Source organism: Pyxicephalus adspersus, chromosome 2, assembly GCF_032062135.1.
Source record: "Pyxicephalus adspersus chromosome 2, UCB_Pads_2.0, whole genome shotgun sequence".
NCBI lineage: Eukaryota > Metazoa > Chordata > Amphibia > Anura > Pyxicephalidae > Pyxicephalus > Pyxicephalus adspersus.
In genome coordinates, this window is record NC_092859.1 from 143704568 (window position 1) to 143722791 (window position 18224).

At 37.5% G+C, this 18224-nt stretch overlaps 1 protein-coding gene across 1 annotated transcript in view; it reads right to left on the bottom strand.

Moving 5' to 3' along the window:
* The window catches only part of ST8SIA2 (ST8 alpha-N-acetyl-neuraminide alpha-2,8-sialyltransferase 2), a 143621-nt gene extending 135946 nt beyond the window's left edge, over positions 1-7675 (bottom strand). Inside the window, exon 1 of the mRNA XM_072402690.1 lies at positions 7170-7675. Coding sequence (XP_072258791.1) covers positions 7170-7267 — 98 coding nt within the window. The 5' untranslated portion in view covers positions 7268-7675. The remainder of the gene's footprint in view (positions 1-7169) is intronic.
* Between the last annotated feature and the right edge of the window lie 10549 nt (positions 7676-18224).

Here is an 18224-nt window from a genome sequence, read left to right on the forward strand (position 1 = left end):
AAACATTTTGTCAAAGTTTCATACCACTGAACATGATGTGGTTATTAAATCTGAATGGGAGATATTTTCACATTCAGTTGCTTGTTGTAAAAAATACTATACTGAAAGAGCCTGAGGAACATGAAAAGACTTTATTATGTCTGAAGCACAATATAAAAGATTTGTTTTCACTAACTTTGCCATTCTCTGCAGAAAAAAAGGAATATATTACTCTTTAGAATCTGAAAGAGTTGTCTTATGACACTGGCACCATCAAGGCTGAAAGAAAATAGGTTCCTTCCCTGCTGGATTCATATGGAGTTTGCCAAACACATCTAGAACTTTCAAATAATATACATGTACTTTTCCTTATTTATTATCAATATAGATGGTAAAATGGGGAAAACCATTTTTGACAGCTAAATAAGTTTAAAAAATACAAGATGATTATATAATTTACAGTATATAACTAGATACCAAAATAAGAAAAGAAAGAGCTAAAAGCAACTTCTGGAGGAACTCTGAGGTTCCACAGAACCCTGGTTGAGAAGTAATGGGCTAAAGCCAGGCTTTACATATCACGTCATTATAAAATGAGAACAGGAATTGCCTAGTGGTCTAAGTTAGTTTAAGATATGATATCAAGGAATTTTAGACATACTCGGTGAAGACCTCAATCTTACCTTTACAAGCCAACATAACAACGCATTTTAAAAAGTTAAAAATGTATATTAGTGCACCATAATACGCATCCTTTACTCATTTTACTGTTAAAAAACAAAAAAGAATGTGCCACACCGTAACTTGTGGGTAAACAGCCAGTGTAGAGAGTTTCTATTAAACTCAGAACTGCATCAAAACAAATCGTTGGGAAAATGAAGACCACTGAAGCAGGTCAAAAGCAGATCAACTGCACCAACAATGAATTATGAATGATCTTAGAATGTCTTAAGCTGATGTGGAAAGCATGCTGCATTTACCCATAAAAATTTTTCCCAAAGGCTCTAATACAACTGTAGCAAAACATCCCAGAGCCACACAGCCAGCCGGCTCCTATGTAGGTGTTCACCAGTTCCCCTGCCCTTCTCATGACCACCATAATTGTCCAAGGTATCCCAGGGTTCAGACACCATAATTGGCTGCATCTCTTTCAATTGTTCTGCCTGTGAGGGCAATACATTTCAGAGCCAAGGGTATCTTTTTAGGGTTCCTTTTTAGATCTGATGTGACACAAGTCTAGGGGAAGACCAGGAGGTACACCTCCTGACATCATATTGTATCTTGGATCAAATATGTCCCTGAAGAAGAGGTTATGATAGGAAGCCACAATGCCAAGGGGGGGGATTTGTAATTGGGGGGACAAATTGTGCTGTGACTAGGCATTTGAAGTAGGGAAGTCAAGCTTTTTTCTGGAAGAGGAATTTAGGTCAGGGTGACATTTTGTTTCAGGAATAGATTATTCACAGATGGAGAAGAACTGTCCTGGGTAGATGGTACAATATTTGCTTCTTTGTTTGAACTATGTGCATTATGTAATCCTAATACTGGTACTCTATACTCCAGACCCCTGCACCATTTGCATTGTACAACTCTGACCCCTGCACTCTGGGTTCCAGACTCCTGCACTATAGCCACTATATTGTACATTACACACTTCTAAAAAAAGTGCCTATTGGTTGCTAAAATATCCCTGCCTATTTAATGGAGTTCTTCCTTAAAGTAGCTTGTCAGCTCCCTGCACACTTAAGTGTGCAGAAAAGTATCAGTAATGAAACTGTTTTTTTCCTATTCAAACAATTGTGCCACATATGCCTGAGACAGTGAGATATGGCCTCAATGTCAAAAAATTGTGTTTGTACCCATTTATCTGTAGCTGTGTCACTTCTCATCTCTTAGTTCATATTCTTTTATTAATGTTTCCTGAATGCCACTATCAAGTTTTGTTCACATTTAGCTTGGGATGGAATCATTAGGTTAAATGGGTTCAAACATATAAGTGTATTGATCACATTTGCTTGTTTTATAATTAAAAGTAAAGTTAGACTGATATTATCATCAAGACTTCTCAATTGTTATGACTTTATGATACATTTTTCATTGAGATGACATCAATCTTAATTACATGTGCAAACTCAGAACTAGTTTTCATGATTGATTGACACATGGAAAATGATACAAAGCCAACTTTCAGTATGAGGATGGATCTCCATGGAAGCTTATTGGTACAGTGAATTCCATACCAAATGCTTAAAGCTGAATTCTTGTCAAAAATGAGTAGAGAAAATAAATAGCTCTGACAAACCCAGGTTCTTTTGTAAAATTTACCTTTAATCTATATATATATAAATACATGTGACTGGCTGGATTTGTACAGTGTTATGTTTCTTGTAGTGTCAGGACATTATTGATTGGTTGGTGTTAATGGTTGGGTTGGTATGTTACTGATTGTTCCTGTGTCATTATGAAACGGACTGCGTGTGCTGCCATGTTTCTGGTGGTGCCAGTACAGTACTGACTGCATCTGTGAATATGTTACTGACTGTGTCAATACATTATAGATGGTTAATTCTGGGTTTCTGATTATGACCATTTCCATTATGGAACTGACTGTATTTCCTAACATTTATTTAATTGTAGTTATATAGTGCAAACACATTACCCAGCTGTTTACCAAGTTCATTGTACTGATTGTTCAAGAAGTTTGAAGCTATGCAGCTGGAAAGAATCTATTCATTCTATCTATATCCATTCCATTATACAAATACACAATACAATAGATATTCATATTCCTTTGGTAACTTTGACTTAACATTTAAGCTAGCAGATCAGCATATCAAAAAGAGTATGTCAATAAAAGTCCCAAATATCTCTTAGGTAAAGGTTTACTCCTACATTGATTGTTTAAAAACTCCAACCATTGGAACAGCTCGAACCTCTGGCTTCTGGTTTAGGAGAATATATCAGATTATGTTTAACAGAACTAAGATTTACCATATTACAGGATCAATTTATGTAAATGTAAATTATGTATGTATGTAAATTCTGTCTTTTGGGCAAGAATGCTCCACTGCCAAACTTCCCTTTTCACTTCTCATTTCGCTTGAAATATGTGTTCCCTTCTTAACCCAGTTGCATTGCGCTATAGCGTTATATATATATTTATATATATATATATATATATATATATATATAACTTTGTTTTGTTTCATTGTATTATTGTATTTTTTCCCCTTTTTCATTTATCTCCTTGTATATTTTTTTTCCCAAGAAAGATGGTATGTACCCTTAACATCCAATCCGATGGAGCTTAGTTTTTTAGCTGCCCTGCAACGCAAACACTAAAATCCAATAGATCTCAATGAACTTCATTGTTTCTACTCCAGTTATATACATGACCATCATTTTTGACTGTCTCGAGCAAAAATCCAAAGAATGCACAGGTGTCCCCTAATATCCTTGTGGAGATCCTTAGCAATCTGCCATGATGGATTACCAACAACTGTACGCTAACAACTGATATTGTTATATTATTGAGTTACAATGCAGTGGGGATTCTTACATTCATCTTCCCCCTCTACAGAACACAACAGACTGCTCAGAAAAAAAGAGCAAAGTAGCCTGTCTGAACAGCTATTGTTCCTTTACTGTCACCTAAAACGATCATGAACAATCATTTCAGGTGACAGTAATTGAAAGTGTGTACTTAGCATAAGAACCAGACAAAACTTGAATGTTTCATTATAACAAAGGCAAGCCTGATCTTGAATCTTTTCCCTTAGTAATGCTATAAATGAATGGATTCCACTATATTATTTTGTGACTTTATGCTAATATACTAATAAAATTAAATACTAATGGTTTAGCATTTCCCATCCAGGGTTCCTCCAGAGATTGTGGGGATTGGGGATGCTTGCACCTCTCACCAATGATCCTTTTGGATACCTCAAAGGGTGACATTCTTCTTGATGTCCACCACACTGTACTGAGAGCTGTAGATACATATTATAATGGGGGTTCTTGAAGACCTGAAAGTTATTTCAAGGGTTCCCGAATGTTAAAAAGGTCAAGAAAGGTCGTTATAAGTGCCAGTTGATGAACAATCACATGACAATTCCAGTTCTTCTAACAGTTGACAGTGCAAGAACGAATTATATTATATAGTGGTATTTTGCCATAAATATTCTGAATTTGTTTCATTACATAAAAACTCTCCATACAAAATAAATGGCTTTGTAGGACTGCCTTTTGCTGGGTCAAAAACCTCAAACTGTTAGGATTAACAAACCAGCCACACATATGATTCACATTTGCCTAGCTTATCTCTGGTTTCCTTAGCCACTCAAGCATATTCTAAAAATAACAAGCCAATATTATTTTAAAGCTGAGTAGCAATTTAGAACTATGTGTAATGCAGAAAAATTATACAGTGGAGCCCAGATCTCCATTCCTTGTGGCACAGTGAGATGGAAGGGCAAGAAGGAGATTGGCAGGTATAATGCATTAATTATTACAAATGACAAAATCTCTCATTGGGTAAAGCAAGCTAAATATATAGGTTCAAAACCATGCATTTGACAAATGAGTTGTTGGACAACCATATACACTGCCCATTATGACCTGTATGGCCAGGATTTAAAATAAAATCCTTTGAAAATTGTTTAAAATTCTTGCTTGCAGACAAATATATGGCTGAAGATATAGTATGAGTAAAGAACAATATCCCTGAGCATAAAACTTATTCTCCATCCATATCTTCTGCAGAAAAGCTAAATCCTTGGTGTTTTTATCACACTCCCAGTTTCCCCAATGTATACAATTGCATGTGCTGTCTGTCAAGCTACAAAAATATAATGTACTATGGACACTTCCATTATCTTCTGTTTCCACAAAAACATTGCCTATTATTCTGCTGCAAAGAGCAATCGTTGTGTATTTTTTTTTTTTGGTTGACTCTGAGATCACAAAATTATTTATACTTGAGAGGTGTGAACTCTAACAAAATTCAGCAGAAATGATTTTTTTTCAACAAGTGGCTCTGAAAAAAAACAAAATAACAGAGAGCTGCTAAAAAGCTAGCTGATCAAAAGGTGCACTTTTCAGTACTATAAATGTCAAGCCTTGCATGCAATTTTTCCAACCTTTTAAACCACCCTTTAGATTTATCAACAACAACTTTATTTTCAAAGAATGGGAGATTTTCAAAAGCTCCAAAAAATTCCAGACTATAATAAAAAGCAATACAATATGTAGTTGACCACAAATAACTATGTGACACCAGAGAAACATTGTAGCCATGAAAACATGTCCAGAACAGTTATGAACGTTATATTGAAAGACTGGACCGACATTAAGTGATGGCAATGAAGATCTGTAGTGCAGTCATGCATATCAACCAATCAAACTGCTCCATTCAGAAGTTTTTACAATAAGTTGTTTTAGCATATACAAAGTACAGTCCATTAGAAAAAAACTTTGCTTCTGAAATAGAGCTGCCATTGTTAATTTCTCAATCTGCAAGTGCTAGTTTGCCTGGCTGTCACTCAGTCTTTAATACTTCAATTTGTTAATCAAGAACAAGTATGCAAAGTGACTTCCCTCTAATTTTACTGATATGTACATCTCCTTAGGAGCTTCATATTTGAGATCAGCATAATAACCAGAAAGAGTTTGACAAAAAAACTCAATATTCATCTTATGAAAGGTTTACTTTTACAATGATTGGTTTAGACCAGCCTTTCATGTTTTAGCAAAGCTTAAAGAAACATCAATAGTGCAAAGATTGGGGATCAAGGCTGACTTGGGGAGACTGGAAGGATGAAATGTACCCATATCATCCAATCGCATAGTGCCAATGTAGTTTCTAAATTGCCATGCAAAAACCTCTGGAATCCAATAGGTGGCTATAAGCTGCACTGATTCTGCTCCAGTTACATAGATGTCTATGTATCTAACCAATGACTATGCATCTAACCAAGCACCAACTTCATCAATTACTACTACCCATTTTATTATTTTTTACACTGTTGCAAAATATTTCTTAACATAATATCCATAATAACATTTCACCAGTTGCATAATATTTAAAAAAACTCATCCAATACCAACATGGATAAGTAGTTACTATGTGTCTAGTGCAACATTACAATTAAAGAACAGTAGACAATAGTTTTGAAGACCCAAGTCTTGGAGATGATTCACATTTCTAAACATTAAAATCCTAGTAGCTAAGTATGTGTTATCAACTTCAGCCCATGTGTAAAAAGCAGACAAGGGTGAAGTTAAATTGAATGCACTCAGCATGCCTTGGAGATGCCATAAAAGCTCAGCTCATCCCCAGTGCTGTCTAATATCGATCCAGACACGTGTGATGACAGTGCCAGCAGAAGGGGCAACTCACCACACCCAGCAATCCATCACAGCCAGTAGTAGCCACATATACAATGGACCCATCACTCAAGCTACTCAGAACCCTCTATGCCCAGTTGACAGAGCATCAAGCACCATTATCCCTTTTATAAAAGTTCCAAATATTAGCCTTGTTCACAGCCAATGACTCCTATCCAGGAGGCTCTGAGAAAACTAATGAGGCTTCCAAAGGACTGACAGTTTCTTCCTTGACTGGTAATCATACAAAAGAATGCCTTTGGCAACTAGATCTACACATGGATTGCATGCCTGTAGCATGAACAAGTCTCTAGCTCTCTATAGAATGTCAATTCTTGGCTGATGGTGTATTCCCAAGCATTATATTGTGATATGAATGCAAGCTTTGCATCATCATAAGCATTGTTTTCCAGCATTCACTGCCCTGCATTAGGTGATCTTCTCTCTGCCTCATAGGCATGTTTCTGCATTAAGCACTTGGCTTTCCAACAATATTATTGGGTTCTTTATTAGAAGCCTATGATTAGGAAGCTTATCCTAGCTCGCTTTACTTCTACTTTGCTTATGAGATTGCTGCTAATGAAGAATGCATACAGATGGCTATCAAAAGTATTGATTCACCAGATGAACACAATATCACCCATCAAGCTAGATAATACCATAACCAATGCCAAGAACCTCCAGGATTATTAGAAAGGACAGCAAAGAGTTAAGCAAGCTGAAGTATGAAGACAAAGAAACTAGATAATGAGCGACCTCCCAATGCCCCTCTAACCATTCCAACATGACAAGGGAAAGATATTTACCCGATCTCCTGCTCCAGCTCTGAGATATCAGCCAGGATGAGAAAGACCACCAGTAGGGTGACAGTGGCAAGTACCCAGCTCCTGAAGTCCGGATTCATGCTTCTGCTGCTTGGCTTTGCCTTGGCAGTGCAAATCAGAGAAGGTGAAGGTGGCAGATTTCAGCCTAGCAGCAAGTCAATCCTGCAAGGCAGGTGCCCCCTATTACTCCTGTGCAGGTGGGGATGGGGGTAGATGGTTGTCACCTATCATCAGAGTGCATGCTGCTGTTATTCCAGACACTGGCAAAGATAGAGATCCATGTAGAGCACTGACATCCACAGGCTGACACAGAGATCCTCCCTCTTCTCCCTCCTCTCCCTCTATGCTCCTTAAACTTAGTGTAACAAAGGAGAAGTGCTCACCTGGGAGCAGGCATGGAGAACAGGCAGGAAAGCCATCAGGGAGAGAAGAGGAGGAGAGGAGCAAGTAGCACAGCACACATTGCCTAAAGGGGACTGGGGAGGGATGGGTTACACAGCATGCAAAGCTTGTGCCTGGTATTATCCTGATGTGATATTACAGTGCCATGCACTTTGTCATATCTCTTGTATGGAAATGTTGGCTAATGTTGGAGAGAGCGCAGGGATCATAAGCTCACTTGTCAGTAAATAGAAGTGAGCTCTAGGGTTAGCTGAGTTGGTTATAGATTCTGCTATGACTCATGATGGTGAGAGAAATCCACATAGCAATATCCACAAAGGAGTGCCCACTCATTCCATACTTGTCAGGACCACCTAATAGAGAAGTCTATAAACCTTTATTAAATAGCCATTGAAAGCATGCCAGTGATGAGAATAAAAGTCATTCTGTACAAGTAGATCTTAACCCATTAGTTTGTGAAACACAGTGTATTAAATGCAAGAGTCATTTCTGCTGTTTTCTATTTTTTTTTTTGCATCCTTATCAGTGCAGCTGATCTCATCTAGTCTTTTTAGCCACTTCCTTTTCATATGCATGGGTGTCTGCACATCATCTCCCTGGATTGGTTTATTAATACTGACAATGGTGGACAATGTCTGGGTGATGTGTTGGAATGGAATCTTGTAGTCTCAATCAGGAATGGCAGGTGAAGAATGCATTAGGACATGTTAGGAGATGGTAAAAAATAGCATTTAGGAGATAAGAATGAAGCGTTGTCACCAGACCTCTTTATGCAGGATTGCCAGTTATTATTTTATGAAAGCCGTAAGTTGAAAAAGAATGAAAATCAATTACATTTATATATTGTGTTTTTTTTAAGATTTATGTGATTGTGTTTAAACCTTAAGAATGCTAATAAATATTATTCCTACCATCGCATACATACTAGCTTGCATTTTATAGGCACAACCATTTTTGGAGCAAAGTATGTAAGAAGTGGGGGCAAAGTGGGTAAGAAGTGGGGGCAATGTGTGTAAGAAGTGGGAGCAAAGTGTGTAAGAAGTGGGAGCAAAGTGTGTAAGAAGTGGGAGCAAAGTGTGTAGGAAGGATACAGTGTGAGCAGGAAGGCCATTGGGATGCATACTTTACAGCTTTTTTGCTGCCCCTGCAGCCATTCTTACCCAGCTTTGTCCTACCCTAAACCTTTCACACCAGCTTTCTGACTTCCTTGAAACTTTTCACCCCAGCTCTGTGCAAACTTTTTTACTTTTCTCTGTGGACCCCTTTTAGCCACCATTTTCCTAGTTTCCATTGGTGACCTAGTTTCTGGCAAGCTCTTTTGCAACTAACCTTTTTGATTTTTTGCATCCCCCGTGTGTCTCTTCGCACATAACCTGCAATTTAGTTTTGCAGGCACATAAAATTACTGATAAATCCACTGTACTGAAGACTTTTATAAAGATTTTCCTGGTGAAAAAAAAGACGATGAAGATTTAATATCACAGCTTGAGATATACACAGCCTTGATAGTGCCATGGTTTTGGTAATGAGAGGTAAATGATTTTTTAATAGTTTGGGTCAACCTTCTACCCACAATCAGATTTAAATGGAATAGTGAGGTTTATGTTCTGAAGGTTCTTTAAACCTTCAGGTATCACTCTACAAGGGTCACAAGAAGCAGCTATGCGGTTAAAACTTTGCAAAACATACCAAATCATGTGCAAGAAAATGAAAAAAAAAAACATAATTTTTACAATGGAGAATCAGGAGACTCTAGAACCTTTGTGTAGACAGATACAAAAGTTTAGGGAATTCAGTGAATAAAAATGACTTTGCAAAGAATACCTAGGAAATCCAATACAGACAGGATTTCTCCTTACACATGATTGGGTAGATGAATATTGGGTATGTGAAATAGCTGACCAGTGGGTACAGATCTACCAAGGCAAGGAGTAAAGACAGTGAGTATAGAGTTCCAAAGAATGAAATGTAGACAGTAATTAAAGAACTAGGAAAGAATAATGTAGACAGTGGTTGGAGATCCATGAGTGGAGATCAATGCAATGTAGATGGTGGAAGCTGTTAGAAAATGCTGCAGGGAAAGTGAAAAGGGAGCAAGCAGTGAACATAGTGAATAGCAGTGAATGAATCATGGACGATGGCGACAGTGGAGAGGTGAGAATTTTTTATAGTGATATATTGCTACTAATAATCATAGAGTTTGTCTATCCACTTGTTGTCTACGTTCATGACAAGCAGCGAGAATGCATAAAGGCATATTTTTATTATTTTTAGTATTATTATTATAAATAATAATAATGAACAGTATTTATATAGCGCCAACATATTACGCAGCGCTGTACATAAAATAGGGGTAGCAAGTGACAGACAGATACAGACAGTGACACAGGAGAAGATGACCCTACTCAGAAAAGTTTACAATCTAAGAGGTGGGGAAGTAGCACACAATATGAGGGGGATATGGAATGGTGGGAAGTTAAGTGGGACAAGAACTGTGGAGGGATTTGAAGGCAAAGCACAGGAGCTTGAATTTGATTCTTGTAGGTAATGTAGAAATCCAACCTAGAATGAGGAACACAAATGGTCACTGGAAGCCTCAACACAGCTGGCATCATGGATATCAATATCTGTTGGGACTGGCCAATATTGTCTCTGTGATGTCCCTGTGATCTCTGTCACTTTTACCTGTTTTGAACTAATTCTTCAATACAATTAAGTGTCTATATTTGCAGAACATTTAATTTCACAAATAATAATGTAAAATTGTTAATGCAAATCCTAATATTGAAAGAACTCTTAGTACATTTGTTTTTATTCTCAAAAGTAAAGTACTGCATCAATTGTAATTACTGTATTACAATAAGCAAAATTTTTCTCTATTGTGAATTTCCTAGAACACCTCTAATAAATCACATTTTGTGCTGCCAAAGTTAAACTTTAAAAACTGATGAAAGCTATTTCATTTTTTCAGTTTAAAGGTGTATTGCACAATCCGAGCATGTAACAGTAGCAAATGTCTCCTGGGGGGACAACTCTCTTTTCAAATTATTTCTATTTGAGAAAAATGATTGGAAGGTTATATTACTATACACATGAGTTCAATGTTTTGGGACTACAATTGGATTGATTGGAAAATCAATCAGATCAATGGGCTGAAATAAAATATCCCAACTGATCTGCTAATGTGTCCTAAGCTGTGTACACATCAGGGGCAGACATAGGGGGGTGCAAAGTATGTCATTGCCCCGTACACTCTTTAGCCAAGTCAGCCAGTGTTGGCTATGTCTGTCACTATTACACATGTTAGATTTTTTTTCCTGTAAACTATCTTTCCTGATCATTTCCAGAGGCTGGAAACACAGTGCTGTTCTCTTCTATGGAATCGGGAGGATGAGTGAGTGGAACCTCAATGTACCTTCTTCTATAAAAAAGTACAAATCCTTGGTTATTTATTGATCCACCAGGACGGATGATGAATGACATTGAGAGACCACTATACACACATTACATTTTTATCCTAGACAATCACAATCCTTTATCTTAGGCAACAATTATCTACCATGTGACCTTAAGCCTTATGCATACAACAAACAAAAGTTATTTATTCCTACATATCTTGCAAATTTCCATTCAGATGCTGCAAAGTAATTTTTAAGGTTTAGGATATACCGTAGTCCTATGAGGTCTTGAAAAAAAAATGGAATTACGATTTCCCAGTCAGACTGGGTGCACAATGCCTAAAAATAAATCAGCAATAAGGCCATTGGAGCAACAATAACTTGTTTTATACAAAAGTTGTGGGTGCTTTAGTCCAGTGGTCGCCAACTTTTTTGGTCCCAGGGACCACTAAAATTACCGGCTTCTGACCGTGCATGTGCGGGGAGCTGAGTGTCACTCAGTGCCTGCCGTCACTCTCCCACAGTGACGTCATTATGGTATAACCCCACCCACTCTCCCATCGCAGATCTAAACTTGCAATGGGAGAGTGGGCGGGTTGTGTCCAGGGACCCCAAGCCTAGGAATTGTACTGGGGATGTGGTCCGCGGCTCTGGCCAGTCTATACCCCCAGTGAGGTCCTTCTCCTTTTTTCATGGGACCAATTATAATTTTCTTGCGGACCACCGATTGGAGATCCCTGCTTTAGTCAATGGATACAACCTAATCTAAATTTATAAATATACTTTTGGTTCTCTACCGCACTACAAAAGAACTTACACTGGACCAGTAGTGATCTTTGTATTGCAGCACACAATGAATGATGATTTGGTATTCTACATTGCAGTATAGATGGGTAGGAAAGGTGGGGAAGGGACACTGGGGTGCCATTTATAGTTAATGGCACTGCACCAATACTCCTAAATATTTTACCATGTATTTTACGGTAATAGGAACGTTATTGGAGTTCCCTGGTGTGAATTAACCGGTAACCCCTATTGCTTGTATTTCAATGTCCATAGATTGGGCGCAAATTGGGTGAGACCAACTTCCTCTAATCAAAAATGGCCAAAATGACTAATAATCCAGATATTCTCTGACCCTTCCTTAATTTCTTGCTATATGCTGAAATAAATAAAAAAGCTACATATAAATAAACTCTCACTTTAAATCTGAACTCCAGGCACAGTTTACTGTAAATTACCAAAAGGCAGCTGTCTCTCCTGCTGGAAAAAGGAATTATATTTCTGTCAATCCTTTCCTGAGATTTATATAGTCCTGTAGCACAGCCAGCCTGGTAGTTACTGTACTTTTTTGTAGCAAGGTAACAATACTAGGTCACCTCTAAGCGCATGGCCTCTAAACAATGAAAGAGCAGCAACAAACCGATAAGGCTATATAGTCTCTGTTCTCTCCTTCTGTTAGAATATTTTAAGCCAATGCATATGCATGCAGGACATTTAATTTCTGGTATATTTATATAGTGATAACCTATTACACATTGCTTTATAAAGTCCATAGTCATTTCACTATAGGCTATTTCACACAAGTCTTTTTGCAGCCTTCTACTGCAGGCTTAACTTGGCTCCCAACAGTTCTAATTCAATGCAATAGAAGTGGCTGGGAACCGTTTAGTGCATGTGTTTGCATATTGTTGCAATGGATCACTGCGTGGTTCTTTAAGGCACCAAGTCACTTTTAGTCACTCAGTTGCTCACCCAAGAACCACTCCACAACTACAAGGGCAGGTCATGCAAATGTATTTACTCTTGGTGCAATTTGGAATGGCTAACCAAATTGGTTTGATCTGCAATTATGAAAGGGTGCCCAACGCTCATCTTCCGCTGCATCTCTAGTTTTCTTCATTGGCTTCCATTTCACCTTAGAATCAAATTCAAGCTCCTGTTCTTTGCCTTCAAATCTCTCCATAGTTCTTGTCTCACTTACCTTTCTGATCTGATAGAAAAATATACTGCCATCCACTCTCTTCACTCCTCCAATGACCTACTAATGACTTTCTCACTCATAACCCACACACACAGCTCCAAGACCTTTCTAGAACTGCCCCGACTCTCTGGAATGGTCTTCCTCGTCCTATTTGGCTTGCTCCTACTTTCTTATCATTTAAAAGAGCACTCAAAACCCTTCCCTACCTGTCTTCTGTCTTTTGAAACCCCCACTACTTTCCACCACTACATATCTCCCCTCCTATTGTGTGCTACTTCCCCCATCTCCTAGATTGTAAGCTCTTCGGGCCAGGGTCCTCTCCTCCTCCTGTGTCACTGTCTGTATCTGTCATTTGCAAACCCCTATTTAATGTACAGTGCTGCGTAATATGTTGGCGCTATATAAATCCTGTTAAATAATAATAAAATATTAACTGTCCCTCAAAGTGGCTCCCAATCTAATGTCCCTACCATAGTCATAGATTATAAACATACACTATGCTCAGTTTTGGGTAGAGGTTAAATCTACCATTATGTGTTGTTCTAATTAGTCATTGTAAATGCTGTTGATCAGGGGATTACAAAAGACTGATATGGAATAATTACCAATAAATATGTTACTGCATTTCATTTTTTATGTTGGTTATGATGTTTTTGGGTTTTTTTTTTATCATCTGTCTAGAGTTCACCCAATATAAACAACAGAAAGCAATAATAAATGAATGTATATGCTGTTGTTCAGGGGATTACAAAGGGCTTATATGGAATAATAAGTAGGTATGTATATCAGTTGCATTTCAAATACAACTAATACATATGTGACTGCATTCATTTTATTTTTTATGTTGTTGATGATGTTTTTTTTTATCATCTGCCTGGAGTTCACCCAATAGAAACAACAGAGAACAATAATAAATTAATGATAAATAAATCAACATGAAACACAAAAACGCGGAATACAAATTTTATCCTAACGGGAAAAACAGAACACAACTTTTTTATAGTACCAAATGAGAAAAAAAGAACATCTGAAAATAACAGACCTGCTGGATCTGCTTGGCCGTAGAATGGAAAGTGCACACAGGATTCTGTAGAAACACAGGAGTTCAGTAATTGGTTTTGGAAGGAGAATGTATTTTGGCTGTGAATGTGTGATGGGGAGGGGACATATATCAAGCATGTTTGGAAGATAAAAGGCAGAGCAGGTTAGCAGAGGTCTCTGAAGCCTTTTCCTCAGTAAACTCCCCAGTCTTGATGAGCTCAGATCTCTTACTGGGACCAGCTAAAAAATTATCAAGAAACTGTTGCCAGTTTGGAGGGGAGGAGCGGCGCAGTATATATTGCAGCCAATGTGAAAACACAGCTGCGCTTTCACAAGAACAGATAAAAGACAAATTATAATTGCGTACATGTTTAGAGAGCATTCTTTAATGTAAGATTGGTACAAAGCTCTCATGCCTCAAAACAAAGAAAGCTAAATACATTATTCTCAATGGAGGCTGCGCCAAATCGTTCCAGCAGCACCACCGCTGCATTATCGCTGAAAAGCTTTTCTGAAAAGATATTTTGAATATAAGCCGGGATATTTCCATCTATTGTTTGGATGTGTTGATGTCCAGGACATCGTTTGTTGTCCTTCTAAAACAGTTAAAAAAATTGTTCCGTGCTCTCAGCACAGATAAAGAGGAATGTATGAGGGCAGTCAGTGTGTTCACAAAGAGAATTCCTCCTTGCTAAATAAACAAAGGGCAGCGACTGTCCTTGCCAAGCATTCTGGGTAATGTTCTGCAAATTAACAGTGTGACCGTTCTGTGCTGTATTACAGATATACTCACACATTGATTAATTGTGCACAATAATATAGATAAATTACTGTAGTGATATATATACATACTTTATATTATACAACTATGATGCGTTTCGCCTACTTAGGCTTCCTCAGGGGACTTGGTAAGACACTTTGTATAACTGCATATAAACATATAGAATACATATACAGGATTAGGTACAATATTCCACAAGAATACATGTTTAAACAATTAAACATTATATTATATTGTAAGTTCCACATTGGTATTTTTGCTCATAACATAGTTGTTAAATCATAAAATCTTTAAAACAGTACATAGGGTAACAATGTAAGTCCACATGGTGTAAATTCATTAAATATATAATAATAATCTTGATGTAAAAAAAGTAATTATACTTATTTTGTATGATTATGTAGGATATCAATGTAGCATGTAATGGTGTGTAACATGATAATAGTGTACATGTCATAGTACTTACTCAGATTTCATCTTACAAATGATGGAAAGATATTTTAGAGAAAAAGGTTCACATATAGTACCACCAATTTGATCTACAATGAAAGAGGGAGAGATTTTAATTATTGTTACAATCTCATATAGATTAGTCATATGTTTATTAGAAGTGCAAAGAGTTGCTACTTTGTAACCAATGCAAGGAGTCAGTGACATGTTGGTAACAGGTACAAATAAAAAACTTTTTGTAGGAACTGCTGCTTTACTTTAAAATAAAAACAAGTTCAGATCAGAGCTCCCATGTTGTTGCCATTGCTACTATTACCACAAGGACTGAATTAACAGAGGAGAAGGAATTATTATTATGTATATCTTTGTGTTTTGCAGCGAATATCCCCCTGGGAATGCCAAAGAGATGACTCAGCACACTGGTGATAAATAACATAATATTGTTAGAAAGACGTGCTTTAATACTTAAGTTATTGTGGCTTTAAAACTAAACATATAGGACCTCTGACCTACAAGATATGCATAGTTTTTTCTTGGTGAGTGGATCTGGTGATTCTGTTGGGTCAGACATCAGAAAAGGCAGCTTCTGCATTTTTACTCTTGTCTGGCACTCATTTACTAATTCTTCAATTGACTTTGGAAATTTCCCTTTGCACCTTTATGATTACAGAGCAGGGGCTCTGATTTCTTAAAGCTCTCATGAACTGGTGAGAATAGACTATCAAGAAAAAACCTAGGTAATCCAGCAAACCTGGAACAGATCTAGTTCAGGATTAAAAACATTTGTCAATTAAAAGCAAATCATTTTTAATAAATCCTTTCATGCTTTGCTGGACCACCCAGTTAACTCATATTAGTCTATCTTCTTCAGTCTTGGAGCACTTTGCTAAATCAGGGGTATCGGACGAGAATCTGGTGTGTGTACAGCACTCGTCGTCCATCGTCAGAATGACCGTCCTGGCGGATCCACGGGTGATGGACGACGAACAATCCTAATGGAAGTGAAGGAGGAGAGCGCGCAGCAGGGTGCCGCTCCGTTGTTCTCCCCCTCCCCTCTCCGGTGCTATATGTACAGAACTCGTTCATGCATTGTGCAGTCCTTAGTCATTGGAAAGGATCGTGAAAGATCCTTTCCAACGAAAATAATTACACATGTGTATGCAGCTTAAAGTACCCATGCCCGGATCATAGACTACTTGATCTGATCAAGTAGTAAAACACGTTAAAACAAGCTCTCACTCACATGTGTAGTGCTAGTATTTTGGAAAAATTAAGTTTCAAAGTTTACAACACAGGCACTGTGTTCTTTATGGAGAACATATTTTGGTAGGTGTCAAGCCCTCTAATATAAACAATCAGTAGATGTTTCTAAGCTTTTAGAAACTCACTGAAGCCAAACTTTAGAGTTTTTGCTATACCTTTAGAGGAGTTTTGAGGATGAATACCTTCACATTAACAGCAGTTATAGATGTTGGCTTGCTTTAAAGCTCTTTTTACTGCCTGATAAGAATATGTGAATGTTTCCTTTCATAGCATGTGCACATTCATTAGGAAATACTGGAGTTTAGTAAGCCCTCACTTACCTAAGTAAGTGTTAACATTGTGAAGAAATTCATTTTCAAAATTCAAAACATAAGACTATAAGAATGTTTAATATGAATGTTTAATGTCTGGGCACAGGTGAACTTTCACCGGAAACTACTGGAAAAAAGTTTTTAGATTAGCAGAGTTTTACAGTTGTATAAATCACGTTGATATTTAAGAATTCATATTTAAAGGGGTTGTAATATTGTGAAGGTTTTTAGACTGTAAGTTAAGAGGTATATGAGCTGGTCTGTGTTAAGTTAAATATAAAAGTAAAATGAAATGCCAGTAGAAACATTGTATTACCCAAGATGTTCCCATTCTTTAGCGTTGAATGAGTCATAGAACCTGATTTATAAAATTCCTCTAAGAATATTGACTATCATTATTATTATCATTATTAGCTAGTCGTTATATAGCACTGACATATCAGGCAGGGATTTACAAAGTCCATAGTCATGTCACTAGCTGTCCCTCAAAGGGGCCCACAATCTAATCTCCCTACCATATTCATATGTCATTACCACAATCTAAGGACAAGGGAAGGGAAAGCCGACTAACCTAAGTACATGTTTTTTGGGATGAGGGCGGAAACTGGAGTACCCAGAGGAAACTCATGCAGACACAGGAAGAACATACAAACTCCTTGCAGATAGAGTCTTGGCTGGGATGCGAAGCTGTGACCTAGTGCTTTAATGTCAGGAGTGTTAACCACGGAGTCAACTGTGCTGCCTATCATGTGAGAAACAGGGTGATCCAGCAAGCCTTGAATGGATCTGGTCCAGGATTGAAAAAATTTGTCACCTAGTAGCAAGTGATTTTTAAGAAATCTCTTCCAAGTTTGCTGGATCATCCAAGTTCTCCCTTGGTTATCTATCTTCTCTAATCATGGAAGAATTTATTACATAAAACAGGAGGATGTAAAATTGTAAATGCTGGACATTATGCGCGTACCCGTGAGGGGGCATCACTATATAGTGACGGACAATTGGAACTGACATCATCACATTAGCACCACGTTCTATATCATTAGATGGCTGGACATTGCCAGAAGATGAACAAAAGCACTGGGCCTAGTGGTCCACCAGTTGGGGAGGTCTTGGCTTTAAATGAGTTTATAGGTTCTGGAGGTGGTACTGAAATTTCAACCAGGATGGTAATATTCAGCTCTGATTTCATATAATGAATATATGTTCCACCACCTGTCTAAATAAATAGAATATTAGAAATATAACAGTTTTTATGTTTTTTTTCCTTTCAAACTGTTAACATTCCATGCCCAGCACCAAGATGTGTGTTAGTACTGTATTGTTCAGATATTCTAGCTGACACTTGGAGCACAGAAGAGTTGTGCGTGATAAAATATTACCATTTTCATGTCTGAGTTCAAAGAATTC